Source organism: Solea senegalensis, unplaced genomic scaffold, assembly GCF_019176455.1.
Source record: "Solea senegalensis isolate Sse05_10M unplaced genomic scaffold, IFAPA_SoseM_1 scf7180000015656, whole genome shotgun sequence".
Taxonomy (NCBI): Eukaryota; Metazoa; Chordata; class Actinopteri; order Pleuronectiformes; family Soleidae; genus Solea; species Solea senegalensis.
The window spans coordinates 22,490-37,942 of NW_025321405.1; the positions used below are offsets into that span (position 1 = coordinate 22,490).

Consider the following 15,453-nt stretch of genomic DNA (forward strand, 5'->3'; position numbering starts at 1 on the left):
ACTTCTGCGTTTATTTCCGGATTGTGTAGAGCATGCGCATGCGCAGTAGTCGTTATTCACATTTCTCATAAAGCGTTCACGTCATACGCCACATGACCGCGCTTTGCTGTGCTCGTACACAGCTGTGACGTCACAGATGTTTATGAAATAAGATGTTTCTGGGCTTTTTATGGTCTTTAGGAAGGTTTTTCAAATATGAAACTCCATGAATTAAAAATATAGAATATGCAAATCTAAACATGTCTCCAGATGTCCCGTGAACAGTTTTATAGGCGTCTCTTTTACTATTGTGCTCAATGGGAAAATTGCTTCCTGTTGTTGCAGTATACGGAAGTGACCACCATGACAACATTTTTTATCCAGGTCTTCTAATACATCCATGGTCTATGCTAGTAATAACATTTGAATGTCATCAAGAGCAGGAAGGATCTCCCTCCTCCAGCCAATAGAGAGGGGAAGGACAGCGGACGTGACGTCACAGGACGGAACGGGACCATGGCAGCCAGTGTCGGTGTTAAACACGGGTTAGTTAGCAGGAGAAGCTCCGTGTACCGGGACATTTTCAGGAACACGTCACAAGCGGCGGGTAAACAGAGCAGCGCGAGGACGGCGAGCAGCAGCGCGAGGAGCCAGGAGCCGCTGCACAACGAGAAGTTCTGTCTGGAGCTGGTCAGGTGAGACTGGACCGACCACACCGGCACCTCTCTGTGCTGGTTCCGGTGAAACCGTCATTCAATTCAGTTCAATGTTAGTTGTATAGCGCTAAATCATAACATACATGATCTCAGGTCTGTACATAGACCACAAGAAGGAGAGCAGAGAAACACAACAGTTCACACAATGTGCAAACGCTAGGGGGCATACAACTGTATCAAGTTACAAGTTTATACAGTCAATGAGATCGACTTTTAATTATAGCACAATAATAATGGTGATGATATGTATGATATGGATAGCCTCGAAAACTGGATCTGGATACTGCAACCTGCAAGATGAGAATACAGAGAGAGAGAGAGAAGGAAGGAAGGACACAAACTAGGGAGAGAAAGAGACAAGGTTAATGACATATAAAAATTCATATTTATACCCTGAGTGTGAGAGAGTGAATGTGCGTGCACCACAGGAAAATCCCCCAGCATTTTGTGACCCAAGTGGTATGTTAGGGTGATAGGGTAAGACTAGGTCTTTCAGGTATGAAGGAGCCTGACCATTAAGTGCTTTGTATGTGAGGAGGAGGATTTTAAATTGAATTCTAAACTGTGGGTGGAGCCAGTGTAGAGAAGCTAACACTGGAGTTATATGGTCTCTCTTTCTAGTTCCTGTCAGAACTCGTGCTACAGCATTTTGAATGAACTGAAGGGTTCTAACAGACTTGTTGGAACATCCTGCTAATAAGGAGTTACAGTAATCTAATCTAGATTAACAAAAGCATAAACTAAATGGTATCGGAACATCTCTAATTTCTTATTTATGTTATTGTAGTTCATTATTGTACAATTAAATGTGAGTAAATAATGATCAGTAAGGAGAGGGTTTTGAGGAACTATGTTTAAATTATCAATATCAATACCATAAGTTAAAACAAGGTCGAGGGTGTGATTAAGGCAATGAGTTGGTTTATTAACGTGTTGAATAAAACCTATTGATTCCAACAGCGAGTTAAATGCACAGCTAAGACTATCACGGTCAACATCTACATGGATGTTGAAATCCCCTACAATTATGATTTGATCTGTTTTAAGCACCAACTCAGATAAGAACTCAGAGAACTCTGATAGAAACTCTGAATAAGGTGCAGGTGGACGATAAACTGTGACTATTATAATTGGTTTCTGTGATTTACAACTAGGATGAGATTAAGAATAAGGCTTTCAAACGATGAATATCCTGGTTTGGGTTTGGGATTGATTAATAATCTAGTACTAGATCAACCGTCATCATCAGTGGGCGTGGCATATTCTGGGTTAGGATAAAAAAAACATGAATCATCGATTACGAATATCATTATTTCCAGGTCAGACAAAAATTTTATGAACCAAACAATTACTCGATTAATCGAGAAAATAATCCACAGATTAATAGATTATAAAAAGAATGGTTATTTGCAGCTCCAGTGTGAATGTGGGCTGGTTCTGAGGCTCCACAGAACTGCACCAGAATCAGAACCGTTGGTTTTCCTGGAGAAGTCTAACAGTGAGATTAAGGCTGGGCTATTAATCGATTTTAAATTGAAATCGGATTTATTTGTTTGGACGATGTTAGAAAAATGAAAATCGATTTTTCTGATTTGTCCTCTTTACAGCGCTCACTCGCTCAGCTCCTGTTCCCTCCCCTCATTCCTCTCCCCCTCCCTCCACTAGTTCTCTGACAATATCAACATTGCAGCGTGAGCAGAAAACAGCGAGAGTGCCGTCACAGGAAGAGACGTCCTACATAAGGATGGAGCCGAACACTGTCCAACTGTAAATTAGTTAAAAACACTTAGGGACAGCACCGTGCTGCATGTGACTGTATCAGACTGAGTCTGTGCTCCGGAGACGTCCGACACAAGGAACAAGCTGAACACTGTCCAACTGTAAAAAAAGACTTAACAATCCTAAAAACGTGGGTTAATCTCCGACAATTACCAGGGAAATGTCTAAAATCTCAATATTTAAGCATCACACCGCCGCTGTATTTCAGTCCAGAGTCTGTGCTCTGGTCATGGAGGACAGACTGGATACAGAATATTTTTAGTTAACTGACACTGAAAACAACTGCCTTTCAAGTCACAAGACACTCATTTGTGTGTGTGTGTGTGTGTGTGTGTGTGTGTGTGAAGAATGTCATTCATTTCCATAATAATTATAATTCTAATAAATATAATAATTATTTTGTATTTAGTAGTTATAAAAAAAAAAATCAATCAAAATCAAAAATCGGATCTGGTATAATAAAATCAGGGATTGTATTTTTTGGCCATATCGCCCAGCCCTGAGATGAAGACATGAACATGTTCTCAAACTTTGATGCATTTCTTTTCCCACACCAAAGTCCAGTGGTATTTTAGTCTGGACTTTGGTGTGGGAGAGTGAGTGTTGAAAAAGTAACCTGTGATGGTGATAGTAAGTTGCTGTTGTGAGACTTTTGTAAAGTGGCTTAAATCCCTCTGTCACACACAGTCTTGTGTTTGTGTTGTTGTTCATGAATCACGTTCTTCCTCCTCAGGTCCAGAGACTATGACGGCTTTGTGTCCTCCCTCCTCCTGCCGGAAGAGGCACGACGCTCCTCGCTGGCTCTGAGAGCCTTTAATGTGGAGGTGGCACAGGCAGGTATTCCTTCTCCTTCTCCTCCTCCTCCTCAGTGTAGATGACGGTGTTTAATCTCAGTGTTACGGCTGATAAACACTCTCCTGTCACTCTGCTGTCACTCTGCCATCGTCTGTAGTCGCTCTCCTGTCACTCTGCCGTCACTCTCCTGTCACTCTGCCGTCACTCTCCTGTCACTCTGCCAGTCACTCTCCTGTCACTCTCCTGTCACTCTGCTGTCACTCTGCCGTCACTCTCCTGTCACTCTGCTGTCACTGTCACTCTGCTGTCGTCCACTCTGCCTGTCAAATGATCTCAGTCACTCTGTCACTGTCACTCTGCTGTCACTCTGCTGTCACTCTCTTGTCACTCTGCTGTCGTCTGTAGTCACTCTGCCGTCAATTCAATTCAATTCAATTTTATTTGTATAGCGCCAAATCATAACATACATGATCTCAGGTCTGTACATAGACAACATCAAAGAGAGCAGAGAAACACAACAGTTCACACAATGAGCAAACACTAGGCATCAGTGGAGAGAAAAAACTCCCTCTTAACAGAAGAAGAAATCTCTGACAGAACCAGACTCAGAGATGTGCGGTCATCTGCCATCACTCTCCTGTCACTCTGCCGTCACTCTCCTGTCTGCTGTCGTCTGTAGTCACTCTGCTGTCACTCTGCTGTCACCCTGCCGTCACTCTCTTGTCACTCTGCCACTCTCCTGTCACTCTGCTGTTGTCTGTAGTCACTCTGCTGTCACTCTTTGTCCCTGCCGCCACTCTCCTGTCACTCTCCACTCTGTCACTCTGCCGCCACTCCCCACCTGCCATCTGTAGTCACTCTGCTGTCACTCTGCCATCACTCTGCTGTCACTCTCCTGTCACTCTCCCGTGCTGTCGCTGCTCTGTCCCATCACTCTGCCGCCACTCTCCCATCACTTGCCGTCCTCTCCCATCACTCTGCCGTCCTCCCCATCACTCTCCTGTCGCTGCTCTCCATCACTCTCCTGTCGCGTCAATCTCTCCCTCTCCCGTCACTCTCCTGTCGCTCTGCCGTCACTCTCCCGTCACTCTCCTGTCACTCTCCTGTCTCAGCTGCCGCTCCATGAGATGAAAGCTGTGGTAGCAATAATAAAAAACCAGATTGTTTCTTTGTTGTGTAAACCACTCACGCTCTCTGTCTCTTTGTGTGTTTGTCCACAAAGGTGAAGGACTCGGTTTCCCAGAAGACCATTGGTCTGATGAGGATGCAGTTCTGGAAGACGGCCATCGCAGACATCTACAGAGACGAGCCTCCGAAGCAGCCGGTCACCGCCGAGCTGTGGAGGGTAAACGTCAAGGGGGACAGATTTTCTCTTATTTTATTAAGAACAGCAGTAGATTTGCACATGTGTTCCGTTTAATCTGTTCTCAGCGTAGTTTCTTTCCCATAACAATTACCCCCAGAAATCTTATTTAACCCTTGAACACCTCAGCCCACTGTGACTCAGTGTTTTTGCCCATTTTTCTAGAATATCTTTTAGTATCTGGCAGTTATTTAAAGTATATTGTGTAGTTTTATTTTAAGAATGTTCAATTTGAAACAGTATAAAGCATATTTAATAGAACATGTTTGTAGTTGTCACTCCTCACTAAATATACATTAAAACACGATCAGTTAAAAAGCTTTTCTGTTGTAGGCAGTGAGGAAGCACGACCTGACGAAGCAGTGGCTGCTGAGGATCATCACAGAGAGAGTAAGTCATAAAAGTGTCTGCTGTGCAGTTTCTTGCGTTATTTTTCCTCTTCCGCCAAAACATTGCTGCAAAACTCCTGCGCTTTTGAAAACATGCACAAATCATTTCCACATACACACGAATGGAGAAACGATCAGAACCCCGCCCACTGTGGAGCATAACTTTAAACCGCTTCTTTCACCTAAATCAAAGATGTGATAAATATTACGGTTTTTAAACAATCACAGTTTAAGTTTTGCACGTGTTCAGATTTTATAATGAGTGTGTGTTGCGCCGTTATGAGAATAATGACTAAACTCTTCTCAGACAGTTCCTTAACAAACACGTCACTGTGGTTGTCGTCTAAAAAAAGCACAGAGATGTTAAACCTTTTAAAAATGAAGACGAGGGTGATGTTAAAACTGTGCTTTGTCACAGATGTAAATGTGGGAGTGGCTTAAAACCTCCTGACACTCACACACACCAAACATTCACTCTCTTGAAATACGACCACTTTAAAACACACTGATTTCTCTGGTTTTCACCGTTTAGCACAGTTAGAAACGGGTGTTGGAAAGGGGGAGGGGGAAACAGGGAGGGGGAGGGGCTTGTCTGTCTACAGTATAAATAAAGTCAGTTTGATTGACCAGGCTTCAGAAATCCCAGATGAAGCTAAATCCTCTGACATTTGTGAGGTCACGGCTTAAAGATTGGAGAGGAAATGCATTTGTAATGGAAGTTGTTTTGTGTGTGTGTGTGTGTGTGTGTGGTGTGTTTGTTGTGTTGTGTTCATGGTGTGTGTGTGGTTGTTGTGTTGTGTTCATGGTCGTGTGTGTGTGTGTTTGTCGCATGGTCGTGTTGTGTTCATGGTCATGTGTTGTGTTCGGTGTGTGTGTTTGTCGCTTTCATGGTTGTGTTGTGTTCATGGTCGGTGTTGGTGTGTGTGTGTGTTTGTTGTGTTGTGTTCATGGTCGCGTGTGATTATTGTGTTGTGTTCATGGTCGTGTGTTTGTCGGTTCATGGTGTTCATGGTTGTGTGTGTGTGTGTGTTCGCCGGTTATGCTCATGGTCGTTCATGGTGTGGTTGTGTTCATGGTCGGTGTTATGCTCATGGTTGTGTGTGTGTGTGTTGTGTTGTGTTCACGGTCATGTTGTGTTCATGGTCGTTGTGTTCATGGTCGTATGCCTCATGGTTGTGTTCATGGTCGCAGTGTTGCGCCATGGTTGTGTTCATGGTCGTGTTATGCTTATGGTCGTTGTATTCATGGTTGCGCTCATGGTTTGTTATGCTCATGTGTGTGTGTCATGTGTCGTCGTGTTGTGTTCATGGTCGTGTGTGTGTTTGTCGTGGTTGTGTGTGTTCATGGTCGGTGTTGTGTTCATGGTCGTGTGTGTGTTTGTTGTGTTGTGTTCATGGTCGTGTGTGTTTATTGTGTTGTGTCTCGTGTTTGTCGTTCATGGTCGTGTTGTGTTCATGGTGTGTGTGTGTGTTGTTATGCTCATGGTCGTGTCGGTCGTTGTGTTCATGGTCGTGGTGCTCATGTGCGTTCAGTTCACGTGTTGTGTTCATTCATGTTGTCGTGCAGTGGTTCATGGTCGCAGGTTATGCTCATGGTTGTGTTCATGGTCGGTGTTGCGCCATGGTTGTGTTCATGGTCGGGTTTGCTTTATGGTCGGTTGTATTCATGGTTATGCTCATGGTCGGGTTATGCTCATGGTTGTGTGTGTGTGTTTGTCGTGTTGTGTTCATGGTCGTTGTGTTTATGGTTTTGTGTGTGTGTTTTTGTGTTGTGTTCATGGTCGTTGTGTTTATGGTTTGTGTGTGTGTTTTTGTGTTATGCTCATGGTCATGTTCATGGTCGTTGTGTTCATGGTTGTGTTCATGGTCGGTTGTGTTCATGGTTGTGTGTTGCGCTCGCGGTCATGTGTGTTTGTTGTGTTGTGTTCATGGTCGTGTTTATTGTGTTGTGTTCATGGTCGTGGTGTGTTTGTTGTGTTGTGTTCATGGTCATGTGTTGTATTCATGGTCGTATGGTCGTTGTGTTCATGGTCGTGTGTTTGTCGTTGTGTTCATGGTCGCCTGTGTGTGTTTGTCATTGTGTGTCGTGGTGTGTGTGTTTGTCGTTGTGTTCATGGTTTTGTGTGTGTGTTTTTCGTGTTGTGTTCGGTCATGTTGTGGTCATGGTCATGTGTTGCTTTCATGGTCGTGTTGTGTTATGGTGTGCTCATGGTCGGGTTGTGTTATGGTTGTGTTCATGGTCGGTATGTTCGTGGTTGTGTTCATGGTCGGTTTGCTCTGTGTGTGTTTGTGGTGTTGTGTCATGTGTTGTGTTCATGGTTGTGTGTTGTGGCGTTCATGGTCGGTTGTTCATGGTTGTGCTCATGGTCGTGGTGTTCGTGGTGTTGTGTGTGTGTGTTGTTTGTCGTTGTGTTCATGGTCGTGTTTATGGTTTGTGTGTGTTTTTGTGTTGTGTTCATGGTCGTGTGTGTTTATGGTTTTGTGTGTGTGTTTTTTGTGTTGTGTTCATGGTCATGTCATGGTCATGTTGTGTTCATGGTCGGTGTTTGTGGTGTTGTGTTCATGGTTGTGTTCATGGTTATGTGTTATGCTTCATGGTCGTTGTGTTCATGGTCATGTGTGTGTGTTTGTTGTGTTTCATGTGTGTGTGTTTTGTGTTGTGTTCATGTGTTTGTGTTGTTTGGTGTGTGTGTTGTTCATGGTTGTGTTCATGGGTGTTCATGGTTGTGTTCATGGTCATGTGTGTTTGGTGTGTGTTGTATTCATGGTGGTGTGTGTTTGTCATGGTCATGTTGTGTTCATGGTTGTGTGTGGTGTGTGTGTTTGTCGTGTTGTGTCATGTGTGTTTGTCATGTGTGTGTTGGTCGTGTTGTGTTCATGGTCGTGTTCATGGTTGTGTTCATGGTCATGTGTTGCTTATGGTCGGGTTGTGCTCATGGTCATGTTGTGTTCATGGTTGTGTTCATGGTCGTGTGTGTGTTTGTCGTTGTGTTCATGGTCGTCTGTGTGTTTGTCATGTGTGTGTGTTGGTGTTGAGTTCTGGTCGCCTGTGTGTGTTTGTAGTGTGTGTGTTTGTGGTTGTGTTCATGGTTTTGTATGTGTGTTTTTCGTGTTGTGTTCATGGTGCTGTGTCATGGTTGTGTTCATGGTCATGTGTTGCTTTCATGGTCGTTCATGGTTGTGCTCATGGTCGTGTGTTCATGGTTGTGTTCATGGTCGTCGTTCGTGGTTGTGTTCATGGTCGTGTTGCGTTCGCGGTGTTAATGGTCGTTGTGTTCATGGTCGTGTTGTGTTCATGGTTGTGTGTTGTGGCGTGGGGTCGTGTTGCGCTCATGGTTTGTGTGTGTGTGTTTGTCGTGTTGTGTTCATGGTCGTTGTGTTTATGGTTTTGTGTGTGTGTTTTTGTGTTGTGTTCATGGTGTTGTGTTTATGGTTTTGTGTGTGTTTTTTTTGCGCTCATGGTCATGTTCATGGTCATGTTGTGTTCATGGTCGTGTTATGCTCATGGTCGGTTGTGTTTATGGTTGTGTTCATGGTTATGTGTTGCGTTCATGGTCGTGTTGTGTTCATGGTCATGTGTGTGTGTTTGTTGTGTTGTGTTCATGGTCGGTGTGTGTGTTTATTGTGTTGTGTTCATGGTCGTGTGTGTTTGTTGTGTTGTGTCTTGTATTCATGGTCGGTGTTGTATTCATGGTCGGTGTGTGTGTTTGTGTGTGTTCATGTTGTGTTCATGGTCGTGTGTGTGTGTGTGTGTTTGTTGTGTTGTGTTCATGGTGTGCTGTGTTCATGGTCGTATGTGTTTGTCGTGTTGTGTTCATGGTCGCCTGTGTGTGTTTGTCTGTGTTTGTGTTGTGTTCATGGTTTTGTGTGTGTGTTTTGTTGTGTTCATGGTCGTGTGTGTTTGTGTTGTGTTTTGTGTGTGTTTTTGTGTTGTGTTCATGGTCGTGCTGTGTTCATGGTTGTGTTCATGGTCATGTGTTGCTTTCATGGTGGTTCATAGTCGGTATGTTATGGTGTTGTGTTCAATGTTGTGTTGTGTTCATGGTCGCATGCTCATGGTCGTGTTGTGTTCATGTGTGGTTGTGTGTTTGTTATGTTCATGGTCGTATTGTGTTCATGGTTGTATTGTGTTCATGGTCGCGGTGTGTGTGTGTTTGTTGTGTTGTGTTCATGGTCGTGTGTTGTGTTCGTCGCCTGTGTTTGTCGTGTGTGTTCATGGTTTTGTGTGTGTTTTTCGTGTTGTGTTCATGGTCGCCTGTCTGTGTTTGTCGTGTTGTGTTCATGGTTTTGTGTGTGTGTTTTTGTTGTGTTCATGGTTGTGTTCATGGTTGTGTTCATGGTCATGTGTTGCTTTCATGGTCGTGTTCATAGTCGTTGTATTCATGGTCGGTTTGCTCATGGTCGGTTGTGTTCATGGTTGTGTTCAGTTCGTGGTTGTGTTCATGGTCGTGGTGTTGCGTTCATGGTCGTGGTTGTGTTCATGGTTGTGTGTTCATGGTGTGTTTGCTATGTTCATGGTCGTATTGTGTTCATGGTTATTGTGTTCATGGTGTGTGTGTTTGTTTGTTGTGTTGTGTTCATGGTCGGTGTTGTGTTATGGTCGTGGTGTGTTTGTCGTGTGTGTTCATGGTTTTGTGTGTGTTTTTCGTGTTGTGTCATGGTCGCCTGTCTGTGTTTGTCGTGTTGTGTTCATGGTTTTGTGTGTGTGTTTTTCGTTGTGTTCATGGTTGTGTTCATGGTTGTGTTCATGGTCATGTGTTGTTTTCATGGTCGGTTCCTGTGGTCGTCGTTTCATGGTGTTGTGTTCATGGTCGTTGTTCGTGGTTGTGTTCATGGTGTTCATGGTCGTGGTGTTATGTCATGGTGGTGTTGTGTTCATGGTCGGTGTTGTGTTCATGGTCGTGGTGTTGTGTTCATGGTCGGTGTTGTGTTTATGGTTGTGTGTTTGTCATGTTCATGGTCGTATTGTGTTCATGGTTGTGTGTTTGTGTGTGTTTGTTGTGTTGTGTTCATGGTCGTGTTGTGTTCATGGTCGCTGTGTGTGTTTGTCGTTGTGTTCATGGTCGGTTTGTGTTTGTTGTGTGTGTATGTTTGTTGTTGTGTTGTGTTCATGGTGTGTTGCTGGTTTGTGTGTGTGTGTTTGTGTTATGTTCATGGTCATGTTGTGTTCATGTTGTGTTGTGTTCATGGTTGTGTTGTGTTCATGGTTGTGTGCTCATGGTCCGATCATCATGGTTGTGTTGTGTTGTGATGCCTTCATGTTCAGCTCATGGTCGTTCATGGTCAATGGTTAGTGTTTGTCGTTGTGTTCATGGTCGGTGTGTGTTTGTTGTGTTGTGTTCATGGTTGTGTGTGTGTTTGTTTGTTGTGTTGTGTTCATTCGTCGGTTGTGTTCATGGTCGATGTGTTCGTGTTCATCATGGTCGTTGTGTGTGTGTGTGTCGTGTTTCGTTGGTGTTGCTTATGGTTGTTGTGTTCATGATTTTGTGTGTGTGTTTGTTGTGTTGTGTTCATGGCCGTGTTGTGTTTGTGCAGGAGAGAGATCTGGACGACAGAGCCTACAAGAACCTTCAGGATCTGGAGACGTACTCAGAGAACACACAGTCGTCCTTACTTTACCTGCAGCTGGAGTGTTTAGGTACCAACATGTCACCTGTGCTCGCTTCACTTATTCTGCTGGGCTCCCATGGGTCCTTGAAATCCTTGAAGGTTTTTGAATTTGAACTTTTTTTCAAGGCCCTTGAAGGTTTTAGAACGTCGTCCTAAATAGACATGGGGTCATTGAAAGTGCTTGAATTTTGTGCGGTAAAGAAGTGAAGTGGATGGAGATCCACTGTTTCTCTCCACCGAGTAAAACTAGAGTTTAGAACGCTCACTCTCCCACACCAAAGTCCACAGAGAAAACCAGTGATTTTAGCTCACAGGGCCACAGGAGCTGCTGGTCCTCTGCTGCCTCGTGTGGTCACTTTATGACACTGAAGTGCAGGGGTGACTGGCCCATAGTGGGCGACAGTGCACCGCCCTCCTTAAGCCACATGAAAAACAGAGAGAAAAAACAGTTTATTTTGCTGGTCTAAGTCTTAATAATATTGTCCAATCAGCACCCTGAATATCGCTGTGACGTTCAGCATCCTGAGTTTCACAACCCCCCCACCCAAACGTAGCCGCGCCCCCTTCGCACGATTTCAGTCAGATTGAAAATGGCCCCGGACGCTCTCATAGACTTACATGTTGAGATTCTTTTTTTCTCATTTTGGACCCTACAATTCATTTCAATGGGCTCCGGGAGGCCCCGCCCCAACGTGATTTCGTCATACGCACTGATGCATCTTTGAGACCTCCCACGGCCGAGCGGAAACGGAAATGCCTCCGTTCGCTTCTCTGTAAGTTGTGCTAACTTTACCTACGCTTAATTGCCGATTTCATCATGGAAAAAAAGTACAAACAAGTTTCACTCACTGCAAAAAAAAAACGTTTCATAGAAGAAAAGCTTCGGCTTATATAACTCGGACCTGAGCAGCCGAACGTCGCCATAAAACAGCAAACGAAAGACAGGAGCTGGTATGAGAAGAAGGACTGGCTAACTGGTTGCACTCAGACCAGTGCTATGTTTAGTTTTCCCTGCCTCCTCTTTCAGATGCTGGGGCCGTTTCAGAAAGCAGGTTTAGTGAAAACTCTGAGTTAGTTAACCCTGACATGAGGGAAACTCTGGTTTTTCGGTTTCACAAAGCCAAACCCTGAGTTTCTCTGTGTCTCGTCCTCTTGCTGAGCCTGAAGCAACTGTCTCACACTTGTCTCATGTCCTCATTCATACAGTCGATATCGTATCATTCACCTGCCAAATTAATGAAATTACTGTCTTTCAAAACATCGAAATCTCAATCAGATGTTACTTCCAGTATGCAAACTTTATCGCAGGTTTGGGGGGGCTCACGTATATGTGGGGGAGGTTGTGGGACGGAGGCTTGCGGGTGCCTCAGAGCGAGGACTTGAGGCGTATTTCCACCGGCTCTACTCGCCTCGGCATGACGTGGTTTCGGTACATACTCAACTCAACACACATTATATAGTCAGCACATATCCAACCTCCACACACACATCACATCTGAATCAAATCAATCAAAAACGCCCCCAAAATGTTACAAATCATGTTTCCAGGGGAGCTCATGTGGCATTGAGGGGCCTGAGCCCCCCCGACACCAACACTGTGACTCTGTGCACATTAAGACTGTGTGTTACTGTAGGCTCATCATCACTGTAGACGCCACGTTGTCAGGTTGTGAAATGTTCCTGTCGTAGATCACTGATCATGATGATGTGAATATTTCTGATGCAGCTGGAAACACTTTAACTTCTAACTTTGCCATGGTGAATCGTAGTATCAGAGCTCCATTGATGATGACTTTTTTTCATTCCCAACGCACACACACTTCACTCAGAGTGAACATAGTCAGAGTTGATTGAACTAATGCTGATCAGCTGTTCTGAAACCCAAAACTCAGAGTTGGTCAACCTAGAGTTAAGGTTTTAATTCAGAGTTTGTTGAACCTGCTTTCTGAAACAGGCCCCTGGACACTGAACAAGCCTGGATTCAGACAGGTAATACAGTCTGTATTACCTGTCTGAATCCAGGCTTGGACATTTCTCTGAACAATAATAATAATAATAATAATAAACACAAACAGACAAGGATACATATGGAAAATGCTATGCTAACAAAGGAGTGATAGAGAAGGCAAAATTGTGTATTTTTAGTTTCATTTAAGTGAATCTTTTAAAATGACGGTATCAGGCATGAGAATGGTGCTTTGGTGTGTTTTAGTGGTGATATGCGGTAACTGCATATCACCACAGTTACCACAGTCCATCTGAAAAACTGACTTGGCGATTGCGTCCCCTCAAAATAAAACGCCACCAGCCGCCACTGCTGAAGAGTTTAAATGAAATGTTTTAAAAGCCAAATTCACTTAAATAAGCTATTGAACGAAGTGATGGAGGCAGCAGTGGATCAACAGCTCCTGTGTAAAATCACTGATGGTGTGGGAGAGTGAGCGGTTTACTTGCAGAATGTGTGCTCGTGTGTGACAGAACCTAAACTCTGTTTGTGTTTGTGTTTGTGTGTGTGTGTTTGTTTGGTTTGTTTGTGTGTGTTTGATTTGGTTTGTTTGTGTTTGTGTGTGTTTGTGTTGTGCAGGGGTAAAGAACGTCCACGCCGATCACGCGGCGAGTCACATCGGTAAAGCTCAGGGAATCGCGACGTGTCTGAGAGCAACTCCTTATCACAGCAGCCGGCGAAAAGTCTACCTGCCCATGGACGTCTGCATACTGGTGAGTGAACGCTGCAGGTGCGCTGTTGGAGAAGCCTGTCTCACACTCGTCATAGACGTCCACTGATTTGGATTGTATTCAAATAAAATGGTGTTTTTCGTGAACATCCGTGTATCAAACTGTTCGACACACCTTCAATAAAAACATGAACCATCTCTTTACATCTTGTGAAAGTGCTGATTGTGTCTTCCTGCAGCACGGAGCATCTCAGGAAAGCTTCATCCGCCGCAGCCGGGAGCAGAATGTTCGAGATGTTGTTTATGACATCGCCAGCCAAGCTCACGTCCATTTACAGCACGTATGTACAACAACAACAACAATGACGACAACAACGCACGACAACAATGACAACGACAACAATACGATCGACACGACAACAACAATAACCACGCGACAACACGACACTTAACAACATAACAACAACAATGCGACAACGACATAACAACAACAACAACAACAAAGCATAACGACTACAACTACAATAATGACGCATAACAACCACAACAACAACGGCCACACAACAACAACAACGACAATGACCACGACAACAACGACAACGTGTGTGTGTGAGTGAGTGAGTGACAATGTTGCCTCTGTGTTTCAGGCTCGGTCGTTCAGTCTCAGAGTTCCAGCAGCAGCGACTCCAGCTTTCCTTCAAACAGTGAGTCGTCACAAATTCATTGAATTTCCTGATGTCACCACTTAGTTTATTCTTCTTCTTCTTCTGTGGTGTGGCGCGCTGCAGGTGGTGTTGGAGGATTACCTGCAGAGAGTGCGGAGGGTGGATTTCGATGTTTTCCATCCCAGTCTTCAGAACAGAAACCCTCTGCTGCCCGTGCAGCTGTACCTACGCTCCTGGAAGACGACCTACTGACGAGAAGCTTCTCCTCCAGATAATCTTAATCTTTAATCTGTGACGCAGACAAAAAGACATAGTCACATGATACCTGGACAGGAGTGAAAGTCATTTATTTCATCAGGAACTCTGAGAATCTGACTGTACTGTGAGCGCCCCCTGCCTGTCTCTCACAGACTCCCACACGTTCCAGTTTGTTCATATGAGAAATTAAACGTGTTCAGACCATGGTTTTGTTTTTCCTGTGTTCTGTTACGTCATCGGAGAAAAAGACGATGCAGCCATTCTGCTGAGACATGATGATCAATCACCTGACACAAAAACACAGGTCTGCAGGAGTGAATGTTGGGAGTGGGCGTGGCTGAGAGCGTGCTCAGGGTGAGTGATTTCAAACTTCTCTAAACTCTTTCTACCCTTGTTTTTTGCTGCTTGGCAGTTTTTGGTTAATAGTTTAGATTTTTTGCTTTGATTAGACTTTAGAGTTTTGTGTGTTTGGCGTCTCCGGGTTGGAGGAGCTGACTCGCCGACATGCCATCAGACCGCGTCCTCCTCGCTGTGGTGCAGTCGTGGGTTACTCCAGGATGAACAGAGCTGTCATCATTGTTTCATGAACTGGTAGAGAGTGGAGTGGAAGGTTCTCTGGTGCAGGTGTTACCTCTGAGAACTCCTGCTAAAAACATGAGTATCTCCAACGCACCAACGAGGCTCTTGTTACACACACGCACGCACATGTCGGGGGCATTTAATACCAGCACACTATAGTAAAAGCGTCACGCAGACGCTGCACACGCGCTGTTGCACATACGCCTACGTGACGAGTGCGTGACGGGTGAACTACGCCTCAAACACGTGACATGAAGACAACGCGTGACTGTTAATGAGCGCACAGACACACACTGTGTAGTGTTTGTGGAAATCAAACAGCGAGGGGTCATTTGTGCCGTGCCACGTGTGAACACAGTGGACGCCTGTGCACATGCTCGTCTCAATGTACAAATAATGATTTACCTTATTTACAAATACTAATGTTGCATTCTCTGTCATTAAAACATTACAAATATGAGCCTGGTTGTCAGAAGAGAGCTTCCCCGTGTATAAAGACGCACATGCCGCTGTCCACCACACAGGTGCTGAAAGGTGACGCATCACTCACTGTCTACAGGACAAACACATGTGACAGTGTTTTGTGTGTTTGTGTAACATCCTCGACGTGCGCCTCGCAACTGAACTGCGTTCTGTCCACATGATC

General features: G+C 44.5%; 1 protein-coding gene across 3 annotated transcripts; it reads left to right on the top strand.

Annotated features, from left to right (window-relative positions):
- The first annotated feature begins 333 nt into the window (after window positions 1–333).
- ndufaf6 (NADH:ubiquinone oxidoreductase complex assembly factor 6) lies at window positions 334–14,434 on the top strand. 3 transcript variants are annotated; one of them, XM_044017611.1, is made up of 9 exons: window positions 334–674; window positions 3,208–3,311; window positions 4,492–4,614; window positions 4,970–5,022; window positions 10,556–10,658; window positions 13,215–13,348; window positions 13,545–13,646; window positions 13,953–14,009; window positions 14,094–14,434. In XM_044017611.1, exons 1-9 carry the CDS (start codon window positions 496–498, stop codon window positions 14,220–14,222), a joined length of 984 nt encoding a protein of 327 aa, XP_043873546.1. In that variant the 5' UTR covers window positions 334–495; the 3' UTR covers window positions 14,223–14,434. The 3 variants fall into 3 exon arrangements, with proteins under 3 accessions (XP_043873546.1, XP_043873545.1, XP_043873547.1); XM_044017610.1 differs by having other exon boundaries at window positions 335–674; window positions 3,208–3,307; window positions 4,966–5,022; XM_044017612.1 differs by having other exon boundaries at window positions 536–674; window positions 4,966–5,022.
- The last annotated feature ends 1,019 nt before the right edge of the window (window positions 14,435–15,453 follow it).

Bases quoted from the DNA above. Each gene is read 5' to 3' on its own strand.
- ndufaf6 (XM_044017611.1), top strand. From the start codon at position 496: ATGGCAGCCAGTGTCGGTGTTAAACACGGGTTAGTTAGCAGGAGAAGC. The intron at 675-3,207 runs GTGAGACTGGAC...CTTCCTCCTCAG, and splicing joins TTCTGTCTGGAGCTGGTCAG to GTCCAGAGACTATGACGGCT. The intron at 13,349-13,544 runs GTGAGTGAACGC...GTCTTCCTGCAG, and splicing joins CCATGGACGTCTGCATACTG to CACGGAGCATCTCAGGAAAG.